The sequence below is a fragment of the Corvus brachyrhynchos genome, unplaced genomic scaffold (genome assembly GCF_000691975.1).
Source record: "Corvus brachyrhynchos isolate BGI_N302 unplaced genomic scaffold, ASM69197v1 scaffold130, whole genome shotgun sequence".
NCBI classification, from domain to species: domain Eukaryota; kingdom Metazoa; phylum Chordata; class Aves; order Passeriformes; family Corvidae; genus Corvus; species Corvus brachyrhynchos.
Window position 1 is genome coordinate 291,533 of NW_008236193.1, and position 16,096 is coordinate 307,628.

The following is a 16,096-nucleotide window of genomic DNA, read 5'->3' on the forward strand; positions in this document are numbered from 1 at the left end:
ATGCCCATGTCAGACCAGTACGTGAAACTGGAAGAAGAGCGAAGGCATAAACAGAAACTGGAGAAAGACAAGAAAAAGAAAAAACAGAAAAAGGAGAAGAGAGGGAAGCACCATCGCCACAACTCTCTGCACACAGAGAGTGAGGAGGACATTGCTCCAGCTCACCACGTCGACATCATCACGGAGGAGATGCCAGAGGTCAGTTCCTGTGCTTGGGGTCTGGGATTTATGTGTGCAGCTCTTGAGAGATTTTTGCCCCCACAACTGCAGCCAGTCCGCAGTGTGGCAGTTCCAGAGCTGTGGTGTCTTGCAGAGCTGTTTCACAAGTGACTCAGATGATCCCAGGCTGTTCTTTGCAGGGAAAGAAATTACTGTCTTTTTTTCCCACAAAAAGACAAAAATTGCCACTGAAGCTATTAAAAAAAATCAAAACCAATGAAACAATGTTCATCTCTGCTGTAAAAGTAACACTGTCCAAATAGCATTTATTATGCTCTGCTGCTTCACTTTGACAGTAACTTGCTGTCTAGTCAGCAGCTTTGCAGCTGATGATAATTAATTGCAGATGCTAATGATGTCATCTGCATTTGTTTCTAAAATTTCCTTTAATCAAAACTGAACAGCAGCAATTCAAATCCTGCAGTTTATGAAGAAGGGGTTTCTGTTCTAAATTAATCTTGTAACTGGATGCTGCATTGAAGTGCATTGTTCCTGTAACTTACTGTGCCTGACTGCAGCTGGCCTGGTCCAGGCCTCACAGGCTCAAAAAAATTTAATTTGGGTGGTGTTAAGCTTGAGTTTGAAAATTGCCAGTGGTTTGCTTCCTCAGTGGATGTCTCTTTATCTGTCCTGCAGAATGCTTTGCCCAGTGATGAAGATGATAAAGATCCCAATGATCCCTATAAGGCGCTTGACATAGATCTGGATAAGTAAGTGGCAGTTCTGTGTGTGAGTTCACTGGGGTGGTAGCGGGAATGCCTGAGGGCAGGGCTGGGACTGAGCAGGCAAAGGCACTACAGGCCATAGGGGAAAAGGCTGAAGTCTCTCCCCATGGCTTGGCTGAAACCTCAGGTGCTCATCCAGCTTGGGCTCCCTCTGCAGCTTGGATGATGAAATCTCAACCCCTGAGTATGGGAGAGGTTTGGGAAGGGCAGGGGAGTCATTAGATGTGGTGTGACTGAGGGAGTCTGGAAGCACAGGCAGTGTCCCTGGTCAGGTGTGGGTTACTCTGAGGTTTGGGTGTCCCACTGTGTCTGCCATGACCTGTGTTGGCACTGAGTGTGACCTGTGTCCATCTGTCCCCCTCAGAACCTCTGTGTTCATGGCAAGCCTGTGCTGTGATCACCGACCAGTAACACCCAGGCTGTCCCGCCCCATTGCCCTGTGGCCCTTCAGTGTGGTCCCACTGTTCTAAAGTGTTGTTCTGACATGACTGAGTGAGCTGCACGTCCCACCTGTGACCAGGCTGGTCCCCACCCAGCTGCTGGGGCTGTTCCAGTGCCAGCACCTCGAGCCCCTGCATCCACATGACCATGAGCACTGGGCTGTTCAGTATTGCACATGGAGATTGGTTTGGATTTTTTTTTAGTTGCTGTTTTACGAAATCACCATGCTAAAGAATAATTGCTGATTTATGGTCCAGGGATGCCTCCTGTAAAGTTTGGAAAACTCTGCAGGCCCATGTGGCTGTGTGTAGGATCTCTGCCTTCCTCTGCTACTTGAGAGTTTGTGCCTTTCTTTGTAGTTCCAAATTTATAGGGCTTTGGCCCCTCAGTACCTTGTGAAAAAGTGTTATAGCACTTTTAAAAAGTGAATAAAACAATTTTTCTGAAAAACTTCCTTTTTTCATGAGCCAGTCAAAGTCTGCAGGGACAAATATGTAAAAGGAAATTAATTTCTGACTGTAGCCCCTGGATTTGCATGGTGATCCTCACCAGCATTGGGCACACCCAGCAGAGCAGGTCCTAGGTGCTCCAGGAGGCATCCAGGACTGTTGGATTGTTCCATCCATTCCCTCCCCTGTGCCATGAGTGCTGTGCTCTCCTGTCATGGTTTCTCATGTCTGTGTCCTCTCTCTTTCCTTCTGTGCTTGCACTGCTCTGTCTGTCACGCTCACACGCAGTCTGGTTTCAGGGAAGCCTTCCAGGTAAGAATATCTCCTCAGTGTTGACCTTTGTCAGGTTGGATGATTTTGGACAGTGTAAGTCCTTGAAGGGTGGTGGAACTGTTGACGTCAGTGACCCTTGTGTTTGTGTGAGTCTGTTTTGTCACTGGCTTTCAGCACCAATGCTGTTCCTGTACAGGTGTATCTGAAATAGTAAAAGATGAGGCCTGTTTGCTGTTCAATCTTCCATTAGTGTGTCTGAAAGTGAAAAATTAATTGGTTCTGGTTCTTAATGCGATATAAGCAAAAACACTGAGGCAGTTGAGGCCATTAGAAATCTTCCTGAACTGGTGTTTCAGGTGCAAACATGAAAATTAACATTAAATAAAAGCTAAGAAATAGAAAAAGATGCAGTTGGTGAAATTCTTGCTGATTTTTGAAAATGTTTGACAAGAATGAGAGAAATTTTTGTGGTGTTTTTTTTTCTCCAAGTAGTAGATTTAGGATACAGTGTAAATATGAACTGCTATTGGTGCTTTCTGGAAACAGGTGTCTGAAGTTACATTTAACTTCTAAAATGTGATAGTAGAGTAGAAATTCATAGTGCAAACTTCCAAAATAAAAATTACTTAGAATAATTCCCAGTTGGAGCGACCTGTTCATCAAGAGCAACAAACCCCACACCCTTCAAGGGCCGTTGAAGCCATGCTGGCATTCCACTGCTCGAATTTCCACTCTGTTGAAAATGCTGTTCCACATCCTTGCTTTTCCTTGGAGAGGGATTCCATGGAAACGCAGCATAACCCTACATGGAGCTGTTCTTCTGGGGGTGTTGCTCAGCCTGCAAGCCTCTAGCTGGCACCTCTAAGGGTTAAACAGCAAGACCTTGGCTCTCAGTCACCTTCCAGTTGTTTCCTCTGACTCCTGACCCACAAGGGCAATATCTGCAGTTGCATAAATAAACTCCAGGTACAGAGCTGATTTCAGGTTTGGGGGCCCAGCTCCCTAAAAACAAAGCACACCTTGTCTTGGACAGATCATCTGGCTGAGGGAGGCTGGTTGCAGGGAGTAATGGGCTCCTTCTTTTCAAGACCCTTAGCAGACAGCGAGAAGCTGCCAGTGCAGAGACACAGGAATGTTGAGACCCTGAAGTCACCAGACTCAGAAGTTCCCCTAGTAGAGAAGAAGAGCAAGAAACCCAAAAAGAAGGAAAAGAAACATAAAGAAAAAGAGAGAGATAAAGGAAAGAAGAAAGAGAAAGAGAAAAAGGTGGTACAGGAGGAGGAAGAAGAAGGAAAAAAGGTAATTCTCTCAGACTTGTGTTATTTTAGCTACTGCTGTTATTTATTGCTGAGTTCAGTTTGTTGCTAAGGAACAGTCACATTTGACAGTTCAAACAGCTGAATGCATTCAACCTTTACTCCCTTAAATTTTTACAACTGTAGCAGCAGGTATTTAAAGATTTCTGTTAATAAAAATAACATTTACTTACCCTCATAAGTTAGCAGAATTCAGCTTACTGCAGCCTACACAGCAGATCTGCCAGAGCTCACATGGAAGCTGAGTTCGCTGATATTTTGTCTGTTCTCCAAGTGGGGAACTCCTTAGCAAAATATCTGGAACTCATGTTGTGAGTGTCATTTGTTGTGCATCCTGTCTCCCATGTACTTGAGAACCTTTCAGTTATAAACCCTGCCAGTAGCTGTCAGTTACTCTCAGGATTTGAAGTGTCCTCCTGTTAACCCCCCTGCAGAGCTGCACCTTCCCTCTGCACTGCACCCCTTGGAATGCCCGGGGTACCCTGGTGTGGGGGTGCTGGGCAGCTGCTGGCAGCTGGGCCCGGCTTTGGAAGTGCTCAAAGACCAAAGTGAAGCTTCTTGGTGTGTTTGCTCCTAAATGTGTCACAGCATCTGTGCATGAGGAGCATTCTGGAGTGCTGCATTGCCATGGGAACTTAAGGTTTTGATTTAATTGTTGTAGAGTCACAGAATCCCAGAATGGTTTGGCTTGAAAGGGACCTCAAAGCCCATCCAGTGCCACCCCTGCCATGGCAGGAACACCTTCCACTGTCCCAGGCTGCTCCAAGCCCCAATGTCCAGCCTGGCCTTGGGCACTGCCAGGGATCCAGGGGCAGCCCCAGCTGCTCTGGGCACCCTGTGCCAGGGCCTGCCCACCCTCCCAGGGAACAATTCCTGCCCAAGATCCCATCCAGCCCTGCCCTCTGGCACTGGGAAGCCATTCCCTGGCTCCTGGCCCTCCATGCCTTGTCCCCAGTCCCTCTGCAGCTCTCCTGGAGCCCCTTTAGGCCCTGCAAGGGGCTCGGAGCTCTCCCTGGAGCCTTCTCCTCTCCAGGTGAGCACCCCCAGCTCTCTCAGTCTTCCCTCATAGGACAGATGTTCCAGCCCTGGGGTCTTTATGTTTTGGTTTTCTTTTGTTGTTGTTGTTGGGAGGGGTTGGGGTTTTTATTTGATTTTTAAGAAAGATATGAAGCCAATGATAATGGTGGTTTTTTTCTCCTAAAATTCAGGGAGAAGACTTGGATTTCTGGCTCTCCACTGCTCCACCAGCTGCTCCCACTCCCCAGCCACAGGTAGGAAACTTCTCTGGGTATTTATTGCCTGCAGGCTGTGCAGGAGCGCTGTGTCATGCTGCAGCACAGAGGGGGAACATCAGCTTCATCTCTTCAACTTCCTGCTGGGGAGCAGGAATATTGTGTCTGCCCAGTTCATAGAAACCGTAGTGGAAGAACTTGAGGCTCATTCTGTGCAGATCAAGGAATAGAAATAGAGATACAGATGCAGCTCCAGGCTTGGTTGATTTTGTTATTGATGGGTATAATGTAACACAGTTGTATGGTTTTATTTCCCAGTATGAGATAGACTCTAGCAGCATTAATAGACATGAGAGACAGAGTGTGAAAGAAAAATTCTCATGAATTTTGATGGGAAATTCAAGAGGAAGAGACAAGGAATATAAGGGGATGGATTCCTTGGAGGAAATCTTTTGAATCGTGTCCTCAGGTGATTGTATTTGCTGGGTTTCGGAGGCATAAAATGAAAGCCTTGATACCATGTTAGCCTGGTGTTGTTTCTGGAATAACAGTTGTGAGGAGTTGTCACTGTCGAGTTTCTTTTGCTGTGGGATTGGGTTGTTCCAGCTGCTTTCCATCAGTATCATAATCATCCTGCTCATCTCCTCAGAGTGAGCCTGGAATGGGCACTGCTGTGGTGGCTGAACCTCAAGAGGTAAAAACAGAAGAAAGGGAAGAGCAAGATGAGGAGGAGGAAGATGAAGGAAAGGTAAGTGGGTTAAATTAAGAGGAAATTGCCTCAAGTTGCACCAGGAGAGGTTTAGATGAAAAGACTGGAAAAGATTGTCAGGCTTTGGAACAGGCTGCCCAGGGCAGTGGTGAAGTCACTGTCTCTGGAAGTGTTAAAAAAACCTGTGGATGTGGCACTTGAGGACATGGTTTTGAGGTGGATGTGGTGGTGCTGGGCTGATGGTTGGACCTGATGATCTTAAAGATCTTTTCCAACCTTCACAATTCTCTGGTTCTATGAAGTTGCTGTCACCCTTCAGCCCTATGCTCCTGCTGCCTCAAATTCCTTAAAAAGCAGCACACAGCAATTACCAACAGCATCTGTTCAGTGCAGTGACCACCTGCAAATGTTGCATCCTTGAGGAGCTATAAACACCTCGTGGTGAGAGGTTGGGCTGTTCCTGAGCCAAGGACAGGTCCCAGTTAAAGCTGAGCTTCCAAACAGCTGAAGAGATTCAGCCTTGTGCTGTTCCCAGGCTGCTTTGGGATAAGGTATTGGCAGCTGGTGCAGAGCAGGGTTTACTGGGACTCCACACGCAATTACTTTTGGGATTTAAGGAATGGTAGTTCTGGTTTGGGTTCTGCAGTAAAGGGAAACTTTGCTCAGCCCAGGAAGTGCAGAGAGCGAGAGTCTGGAGTTGGAAGTGTGGTAAAGGGATCATGGCTAGAAATCGAGGGTTTCTTTAAGGGTTTGTTGTAGTTTCTTGTTCTTCTTGGTAGAAATCCTCCAAGCATAAGAAGAAAAAGCACAAGAAAGAGAAAGAAGAGAAATCAAAGGATAAAAAGAAATCCAAAAAGAAGAGCCATCATGGCGAGGAGGAGCCCCCAGAGTCAGTGCAGAATGGGACCCTAGAGGATGAGCCACTACCGGTGAGTAGCTGTGCCCAGGCCTGGGGATAAGGCAGAGCTCAACTGGTTGGGAGGGAGGACAGTGATGGCCTTTTTCAGAGCCATCAGTTGTAGTGTGACTGGGATTTCTCGCTTGTTTTTCAGCCCATGTCCAGTTATCGGCTCCTTGCTGAAAACCCGTACATTAAAATGGTGAGTTTGGGGTGTTCTGTTCCAAATGTTGTCTCTCTGTGTTCCCTAAGAGAGGGGGTACCCTGGGGATGGTGTAGTGACTTTATGTAGCCATCACATAACTGAGGAACTGTTTAAATCCCAGGGGGTAGAACTGTAACCAAGCTCCATTTCCTTTCCTTTGGGTGTCCCACTTTAATTTCTAAGTTGATATTTTCCCAGTCGTTAGCTGATCATCAGTGTGTTTTCATAATCCTCTAGCTACACCAAATTACCTCCCTTTTGAACCTGGTTTTATCTCCATGCTGTGTTCTGTTCCTTGAAGTTTCTGACTCTTTCCTGTGACATTTTTTCCTTCATTTGCAGACCTATGATATTCAAGGAAACCTCCAGAATGACAGCCAAGTTACTGTGTCTGTTATCTTTGAGAACAAAAGCACTAGCTTCCTTAAGAGCATGGAACTGAATGTCCTGGACTCTCTCAACACTAAAATGCTCCGACCGGAAGGATCATCAGTACACGATGGGATACCTGTGCCCTTCCAGCTCCCCCCTGGTATGCACAGCTTTGCACAGGGCTCTCGGAGTGTGGCTGGCCCTGCACTGCCCTCCTGTGGGAAGAGCTGCTTGAACTTCTTGCTGTTTTCCAGAAAAACATCTCTGGGTGTTCCTGGGCTTTCCCACAGTTCCTTGGAGAAGATAAGCCTTCTCCCAGTATTGCTGTAATGCAGGTGGTTCTGCACAGCAAGAGCAAAGCTTTAATCTAGGGCTGGGAGTCCAAATGTCTGAGTTCCTTTTCCAGGTGCCTGCAGGCTGGCACACCTTTGACTACAGGAATCCAAAATTCATTATATGTTTGCTGTGAGATTTAAAATGAAACAAGGTGATAGGTTTGTGAAGAGTTAGAATCCACTCTGGATTTATTCTGGAGCTCTTGTCCCACCGTTTGAGCGGCAGAGGCCTTATGCAGTGAAGGTTTGTGATAAGGATGTGTAAGGAGGGGAGCTGAGCCCTCCAGAAGTATTAAGCACAGAAATGAAGGACAATGGTTTTGTACAGAGCACAGTAGTACAGCCGGATCAGTGAACTTCCCTGAATTTCACTTCACCAAGGAGTTAATTTGAATCCTGAAACAGCTCACAGAGGGCTGCAGTGGCCTCAGGGTGCATTTCAATCCCCCATGAAGAGCAGTGGAGTATTTGATTTGGTTTTAAATCTGTATAAGGCAGTTCTTAACAGTCTTGTAGATTAAAAGGAAAACATAGAAACATTAGAATTCAAATTAGCTCTGAAAGCTACTCTGAAATGTTTATAATATAATTTCCAGTTATCCAAATAGTTAAATATGTGACACTGTGAGACTTTGCCCAGGCACTTGCTCAATAACCTCCACCAAATGCCAGCTCCCGTTGCTGCTTCTGAGAGACCCAAGTGCTGTAACACTGTTGACTCACCACAGCAATTGTGTGTAGAACTCTCTTCCAACTCAAAGAACTTGGTTCAAAAATAGTCTGCACATACGTCAGTTTATTCTAACCATTACTTAGATCTGAAAACCATGTTGTGACCTGACTTTTCCCTCTCCTCTCTTCACACTAGGAATCTCTAATGAAGCCCAGTTTGTGTTTACACTTCAGAGTATTGTTATGGCTCAGAAGTTAAAAGGAACACTGTCCTTTATAGTCAAAGTAAGTGCAGCTCTCAACTGCCTCTGCTTCCCTTGGAACTGCGTCAGGGAGCTGGACTCGGGTGGGAAGCTCTGCTCTCGAGCTTTTTTTAGGCATCATTTCATCCCTGCTGCACCAGCCCATTCTGTGAGGAACATTTTCACATGACATCTTGTGCAAAGAGTGCCCTCAGTCCTGCGTAAGCAAATCCTAGATTGTCATTCCTGGCAGTGTGTGAGCAAGGCAGCCTGAACATGTGCCACATTGTCAGCTAGAAAATCACACTGAGCTGCTGGGGAGGGGAGGGATGGAACCAGGCTCTGCTCCTTCCGATCTCAGTTTTCCAGGGACTGGTTGGACACTGCAGCCTGGTACAAGGCTGGAAAACAAAAATAAGAATTGGATGCAGTTATTAAGAGTGCAAACCCGGACCAAGAGCGAGGTCAGTGGAAGGCATTGTTTAGCAAGTATTGAGCTGGATAAGACTGTGTGGGTTTCTGATGTTGTTTCAGTACAGTTATTGATGAAAGAGCTGCGTGAACAGCTCGAAGGAAATGAATGGAGACAGTTGTGGCTATTCCTGAGTCAGCCATTATCTCTATTTTAAGGGTTTCTTAAAAATAGCTTGCTAGTCCTATTTTTGTACCTAAGAATCTTGGAACTATTAATTTATTATTTTGCTCAGGAAATAACAAGCTGTAAAACCACATCTCCAAGTGTTAATTTAAACTCAGTCTGCTCAGTTGATTTCAGTAGAGTGCTGGCAGAGCTGCAGCCCATTGTGTCCCTTACCTGTTCGAGGTGTACGTATCAACCCAGCTGCCCAAATCTTTGAGTGGGCAGATGTTGTGGTGGGATTGTTCTCAGACTGATCCTTCAGGCCTCGCTAGGCTGTTTCAGATGGAACTGAGCCCCAAGCTCCTCGTTGGTGCCTGTGTGGTGGGTGGGGGTGGCTCCTCCTCTTGCTGCCCCAGGGCTCCCACTCACCTCCTCTCCTTTGCCCCGTTGCAGAATGATGAAGGTTCAACCCATGAAAAACTAGATTTCAAATTGCACTTCAGTTGCGCTTCATACTTGATCACGACACCTTGCTACAGGTGAGTGCCTGTGCTGTCCCTGGCAGGCTGAGCTCTGCCTGCTCCTGAGGGCTTGGGCAGTGTCTCTGTGAGGGGTAAATGTTCGAATATGTCCAGTGACCTATTTCAAGTGGTGCTGCAGAAGGAGCTCTGTGCCCTGTGGGCTGGCAGAGGCAGCACTGGTTGAGGGCACAAGCTGCTGCAGTGGACTCTGGAGTGTGGTTTCCGTATTTGCTGTAAACCCATTTTCCTAGAGCTTGGTAGCACTTAAGCCTCTGTACCCTGACGTGCTTCGTAGGGCTGATGGGACAGATTTCACTTGCATTTCTAATAAAACATTTGCTTTCCTTCCTGTTCTGCAGTGATGCTTTTGCCAAGCTCCTAGAGTCTGGAGATCTGCACATGAGTTCTATTAAAGTAGATGGAATTAGCATTTCTTTTCAACATCTACTGGCAAAGATCTGTTTTCATCATCATTTTTCAGGTGAGTCTTCCTTGATGCAGAACCTTCTGCAGAATTCCATATTCTAAAATCTCTGCTGTGCTTGGTGAGCACAACACTCCATGGGCTCAGCAATCACAGGAGCAGCCGATAGCCAGATTAAATACATTTGGGAGAGTTTTCTCCAGTTTTGCAACACTCAAAGCATGCAGTGTTCTTCAAAATGAATTCTCCTTGTGTCCCTGTGGAATTCCTGCAGCCCAGTGAGGCATGTGACAGGTATCGTGGGAGCAGCTGGTGGGGAGTTCAGGCTGTAACTGTTCTCTGGAGGGGTGGGTTTGATCTGCAGGGCTTCAGCCTCCTTCCCCAGTGCTTCATTTCAGTGAGGGAGAGCCCCAGCTATTCAGGTTTGGGTTTATTAATTAAAACACAAGCACTGGCTGAAGCAAAACAACCGGCTGTTTCATCATGCTCTGGTGTTTGCATTAGACATTGCCTCACTGGAAGTATTTCTGGGGAAGAAATCTACATTCTGAGCAGTGTTTTTGCCACAGAACGTTTGTGGCTTAGGAGACAAATGACTCACCTCATTATTGTGAAATGTCCCAGAGAGAAGCCAGGAGGAGCCAGGCACATCTTAACCCTGACTTCCTCCTCCCCTCTGTAGAAGCCTCTGTTCCTCGAGGCCAGGCAGAGCAGTGGCTGCTCTCGGGAAGCAAGGCTTGAATTAGAATTGAATTGAATTAAATGAAGTTGCTGTTTCTCTGCAGTTGTGGAACGCGTTGATTCGTGTGCATCCATGTACAGCCGTTCTATCCAAGGCCATCACGTCTGCCTACTGGTAAAAAAGGTGAGAGCATTGTAACCCCTGAGAGAAACTAAACCTGGAGCCTTCCCTGCCTTCCTCTACTTCTTTCCAGTCCCTGACCAGGAACAACTTTATCCCCACTTGGAAGAGGAGCTAATGGATTTTTCTCTTCTTTTTTTTTTTTTTTTTTTTTTTTTTTTTTTTCCTTTATTAGGGAGAGAACTCTGTATCCATAGATGGGAAATGTAATGATTCTACCCTGCTTAGCAACTTGTTGGATGAGATGAAAGAGACATTGTCCAAGTGCTGAATATTCCTTATAAAATACTCCAACGACAAGAACCACACCCAACGTGTAAAGACGAGCAGACCCAAGTGTTAAGTTTCTCCCTCGTACGCATGTACTACCCTGGGGCACGTGCTTTCAGTTAACTCCACCATTGGTTGCAGTTTAGACATTTTAAGGCTGTATGTTACCTTTTTGTTTTCAGAACTTTTTACAAACTGTGGTGTTAACCCTTTCTAGCCCAAAGAGATCCTGGTGACATGACTGGAGGAGGGAGGGGAGGAGGGAGGGAGGGAGGGGCGGGCACTATTTATTCAGCAGCTCATGATGATCCCATGACCTTCATCTGCGTGGGATGGGGACTGAGCAGGACTTTATCAACAGTAGCACAGTTTGTTGCTTGTGCTTATGCCAGGGAAGGTTGACTTAATCCTTAGCCATGAAATATGTCTTCAGGGCTGCTGTAGTTGATGTATATTTCTAGCAGAGGCTGGTGCTGGACCAGAAGGCCTCTTTTTTTTATTTTTTTTTATATATATATGATTTATTATTATTATTATCTCAAGATCTATTGTGATCAGCATATAAACATCCTCCATCTCCTTGAGCTAATCCAAAGGAGCCCTGCGAGAACTGGGATGTTTGAGTTTCTGTTTATAGTAGTTGCCTTGAGCCTTAACCTTCTTTTAGTGACAGCTGGAAGAGTCAAGTGTGGAAGCATGAAACGGGCTGAAAGTGTTACTGTTTGGGTCTGTGCTCCCCTCGACTGCCCCACACATGGAGTCTGTCAGGCCTCTCCCCTTTGAGCTGTCTCTGCTGATGTGTTTTATGAGTCCACTTCAATTTCACATTCCTGAACAGTTAAGCTGTAGCAAGAAACTGGAAATCCAAAGGGGTCTGTTCCTGCTTTTTTATCCTTCCGCTCACCAGCTGAGGTTGACCATTACCAGGTTAGAGAAACAGCTTGTGTGCAGCTACATGCCCTCCCTCTGTGCTCTGAAACCAGCAGGGTCATTCTGCCTCAGTGTCCCCTCAGTGTCCCTCGGCCCTGCCCTTGCAGTGAGAGCAGATTTGGCAGCACAAGTGCCCCTGGGTCCCTGTGGCAGAGCCCTCCCTGCCGGGGTGCAGGAGAGAGGGATAGACTGGGAGCCCCTCTCCCTGCCAGGGTACAGGAGGGGAAGTGGGTGAGGAGCCCCTGTCCCAGATGCAGGAAGGAGGAGGGATGAGGATCCCCTCTCCCTGCCAGGGTGCAGGAGAGAGGGGTCGCAAGGAGCTGCTCTCCCTGCCCCGGGGTGTAGGATGGGGAGGGGGCTGAGGAGCTGCAGATTTGGGACTGTAGCAGTTGCTTTAGAGGGAAGAAGGGAGGGTCTGGGAAGTGAAGCCCATTCTGCACTGTTGGAATCTTGTGGAGTCACCAACGGGACAGGGATGTCCCAGTGTCCTGCAGAGATGCTCAGTGGATGTCCCTCTCCAACATCCCCTGTTTTCAACTTATTTTTTATTCCCCCCACTCCATTTCTTTCCTGGCCGTTCCACACCCAGCAAGCAAAACTCCATGGAACGGTTTTGCTTTGAGGCACAAGTCAGGAGCAGTTGGCTGCTCCAAAAAAGTGCGCAGGGAGGAGCTGGCTGGGTCTGCACGTCTCCAGCACCACCACCACTCCTAAAACACTGACCCCCTACGCAGGGAGCAGGATGAAGCGTTGATCTTATCCCTTGGGTGATGTCCTGTACTTTACGCGTGTCTTGTGCTCTTTACACTCTTCCCACAGGAGGTATTTTGGCAAAGGCTCTGCTCTGGTGCTCTGGGTTCCTTGCCAGGCCCAGCTCCGTGTCCGACCGCGCTGCCAGGACGTGGAGGGTTTGGTTTTGGTCAGCCTCCCTTGGTTAGCCAGTTGTGTATTAGAAACTGAACATATTAAAATTGTCTTAAAGGATAATGTTCCTCAATTAGTGTTTGGGTTTTTTAATTCATGGATGAAAACTGTCACTTTAGCATGTAGAGTCTCTTACAGAATCCTGTGCAGTGATTCTAGAATTTTGAAACTGTATGATGTGTTACATTCACAAATTTATTTGCTATCAACATTCCCTGAAAAAAAAAGAAAAAACAACATACCACAAGCTGCTGTAATGATTTTGTGTCAAGATGATCCAATAAACTTTCAAAACAAAGTTAAATTTTTGGCTTTGTAAATGGTCCTTTCATAAGACCCTTCCAGTGTGGCTGGACCCAAAACCAAGGTATGGATTTATCATGCCTGAACAATGTATCTTCAGTGGACCTAAGAGGAATCTCCTTCCAAAAGGAGGTAGGGAATTCCTAACACCACCCCTTTGAAAGGCAGCTCTGCAGCAGCAGCTGTCCCTACCACTGAAATTACAGGAAAAAATAATTCAGACTATCTCAGTTAAATCTCTTTATTTTTTGGATCACAGTTGCAGCTAAAATCCAACACTTAGAAAAATGGGAGCTCAGGTCTGAATGAGGCTGGAATCACCCCCTGCTGTTGCTTCCTCTTGGCCTCCGGTGAAATTCATGACAAACTTGGTGGCATTGAGATGAGGGCAGGAAAGAGGCCTTGGCTTTGCTGATGCTCCAGTGGTTTCCAGTCACACCAGACCCTATGAGAATCATCTTGGGACAGAAAATCCCTGGGGCTGAGTCAGGAGCCACCAGTACTGGGAAGAGCTCAGGAAGTTGCTGGCCCCATCGCTGGCAGACACTGCACAGGAAGGATCCAGATCCTCTTGTTTCAGTACTGCAATCCCACACGGACCTGCTGTGGGGTGGTACTGCACAGATCTGATGGAAGGGGATGAAAACGACAGCAAACCCCAACCCAGGAAGTGCCTGGAGCAAAGCTCAAGTGTTAAATGAGCCCCAGGAGCTGAACTCGGGGCCAGGTGGGATCCTGGGCTGTGCCAGGAGGAGCACTGGCAGGGGGACCCGGGAGCTGATCCTGATCCTGCCCCTCCCACAGCCCTGGAGTGCTGTGTCCAGTTCTGGGCTCCTCTGGAGCAGAGGTGGAGCTCCTGGAGTGGGGAGCTGTGCAGGGCTGTGAGGATGATGAGGAGATGGAACATCTCCTGTGAGGAAATGCTGCAGGAGCTGGGGCTGTAGCAGGGGGAAGAGCAGAGATGGATATAGATAACATTATATATATATGGATATATACTCTATAAAGTGCCTGAAGGGAGGTATTGGAGGCTGGGGCCAAGTGACAGGACCAGAGGTAACAGGAAGAAACTGGAACACGGGAAATTCCACCTGAGCAGGGGAAGAACTTTGCCCTGCAGGTGCCGGAGCACTGGCACAGGCTGCCCAGAGAGGTGGAGTTACCTTCCCTGGAGATCCTTAAAAGCCATCTGTACACAATCCTAATGTTCGGTGTGGGGTATGCCCAGCCCCTGCCCTGGAGGGATCTCTGCTGAGATAAGAGATTTCACAATCGCCCAGCAGGACTCCCTGGAAAGGCAAACACTTTGGTCACGTCGAGGAAAAACAGACCCACAGTCCTTTAGGAGACCCTATGCAGCATCCCAGATCCTCTGTAACCCATTGGCCTTTACTGATCCCCTGTATCCCTATAAAAGCAAGCTCTCTGGGCCCCTACGGAGAGAGGGTTCTTGTCCCTGGCTCTCCCCTTCACCGGAGGGGACCCACAATAAAGCTCCTTCCGTGCAGAACCAGCCACACAAGCCTCTCGTCTCTCTCTGGTCTGGTCTGGAGGCTGCCCTGCAGAGCTGAGCTGAAATCACGAGCTGACAATCACTAAAGAGCTGACAGTCTTTGTAAGGGCCCTCCTGCCAGCAGCTGAGGGAAGACACTGGGCCTTGAGAAGGCGATTACTTATGGGACCATCCCTCCGGACCGGTCACCTCTTCCTGGGTCAGAGCTACTGACCCCTCACCAGATGTCATAGGTTATGGTGAGGGAAAGATCCCTCTCCCAGGATGCCCTGTTCAGTTATGGTAATGGAGGAGCTGGCAGTCTCTGCAAGCGCCCTCCTGCCAGCAGCTGAGGGAAGACACCGGGCCTCGGGAAGGCGATTCCTTTTGGGACCGTCTCCCCGGACCGGTCACCTCTTCCCGGGTCAGAGCCGCTGACCCCCCCAACCAGCTGCAATAGTGCTCAGGGGCCCCTGCTGAGCCAGGTGAGCTCCAGTGGTGCCTCCCAACCTCAATTCCGTGATTCTGTGACCGGGAGCTGCCCGTGAACCTGGCACACAGGCTCCTGCCCTTGGGCAGAGCATCATCTGCTCCGTGGAGGAATCCAGCCAGGGAGGCCCCAGGGCTGCTGGAGCAGGGCCCGGGCTCTGCCCGGGAGCCAGGAGGCCCGAGCTGCGGGAGATCCCCCTGAGGAGCTGAAGCTTCAGCCCAGGCTCTTCATCTGTGAAATGGGGGGGAAATTGGGGTCTGGGGTGGGGGCTGTGAACACCTGGAGGGACTGAACTGGGGTCTGGAAAGGTTGCGGAGCACCTGGGCTGGAGAACTCCAGGCCCCAGCCAGGAGTGCTGGACAACGCCCGGTGGGGCAGGACCCTGGGCCGAGGGGAGGGAGCTCTGCAGGGTCCGGTTCCAGCTCGGCTTCGGGCACCCTTTGTTTTTGGGCTTCCCAGGGATTTCCCACCGGGGTTTGACTTTCCCCATCCTGACGTTTGTGAGAAGTTCCCTTTGAAGCAGCGGCTGCTTCCAGCCGCTTCTCCTTTTTGTGGCCTTCAAGCTCAGGTCTGGGCAAGTCCCTTCAGCTGCCCCAGTTCCCTGGACCGTGCTGGACCTGGCCGGGGCAGAGCGGGGGCTGCTGCAGCCCCTCGGAGCCCCCGGAGCATCCCTGGGCTCTCCCTGTTCCCGAAAAACACAAACACTGAATAAAGGGAAATAAAAGGAAACAAACAGAACAGAATAAAATGGGAAAATAAGTTTAAAAGAGGAAAAAAAATAGAATAGAAGAAAGTAAATAAAATAGAAGAGAGGGAAATAAATAACTGGAATGGAATAAAAGGAAAAAATAAATACAGTTAAAAATAAATAAATAGAATTAAAGAAAATAAATGATAAAATAAAATGGAAGAAAACAGGTAAAATAAAAGAGAATGGAAAACAAACAGGAGCGAATAGAAAATTAAAATAGAATAAAAATAAAATAGAAAATAAAAATAAGATTAAATAGAAAATAAAAATAAAATGAAGATAAAATAGAAAATAAAATAACGACAAAATAGAAAACAAAATAAAGTAGAAAATTAAAATAGAAAATGAAAGAAAATAGAACAAAAGAAAATAGAATAAAAGGAATTCAGATAAGTAGAATAAAAGAAAATTTAGAAGTAGAATAAAAGAACATAGAGAAAAATAAGCAAGAACAAAATTTT

General features: G+C 47.5%; 1 protein-coding gene across 2 annotated transcripts in view; it reads left to right on the forward strand.

Moving 5' to 3' along the window:
* AP3D1 (adaptor related protein complex 3 delta 1 subunit) overlaps positions 1–12,897 on the forward strand; it is a 43,198-nt gene extending 30,301 nt beyond the window's left edge. The window contains exons 20-33 of one of the 2 annotated variants that reach the window (XM_017739169.1): positions 1–198; positions 856–929; positions 2,123–2,146; positions 3,196–3,406; positions 4,632–4,694; positions 5,305–5,403; positions 6,144–6,293; positions 6,417–6,464; positions 6,810–6,999; positions 8,043–8,131; positions 9,122–9,207; positions 9,549–9,670; positions 10,399–10,478; positions 10,651–12,897. The exon at positions 1–198 is cut by the window's left edge and continues 1 nt beyond it. In XM_017739169.1, the coding sequence (XP_017594658.1) occupies positions 1–198; positions 856–929; positions 2,123–2,146; positions 3,196–3,406; positions 4,632–4,694; positions 5,305–5,403; positions 6,144–6,293; positions 6,417–6,464; positions 6,810–6,999; positions 8,043–8,131; positions 9,122–9,207; positions 9,549–9,670; positions 10,399–10,478; positions 10,651–10,746 (1,530 nt within the window). In that variant the 3' untranslated portion in view covers positions 10,747–12,897. The remainder of the gene's footprint in view (positions 199–855; positions 930–2,122; positions 2,147–3,195; positions 3,407–4,631; positions 4,695–5,304; positions 5,404–6,143; positions 6,294–6,416; positions 6,465–6,809; positions 7,000–8,042; positions 8,132–9,121; positions 9,208–9,548; positions 9,671–10,398; positions 10,479–10,650) is intronic. The other variant, XM_017739175.1, reaches the window with a different exon arrangement.
* The last annotated feature ends 3,199 nt before the right edge of the window (positions 12,898–16,096 follow it).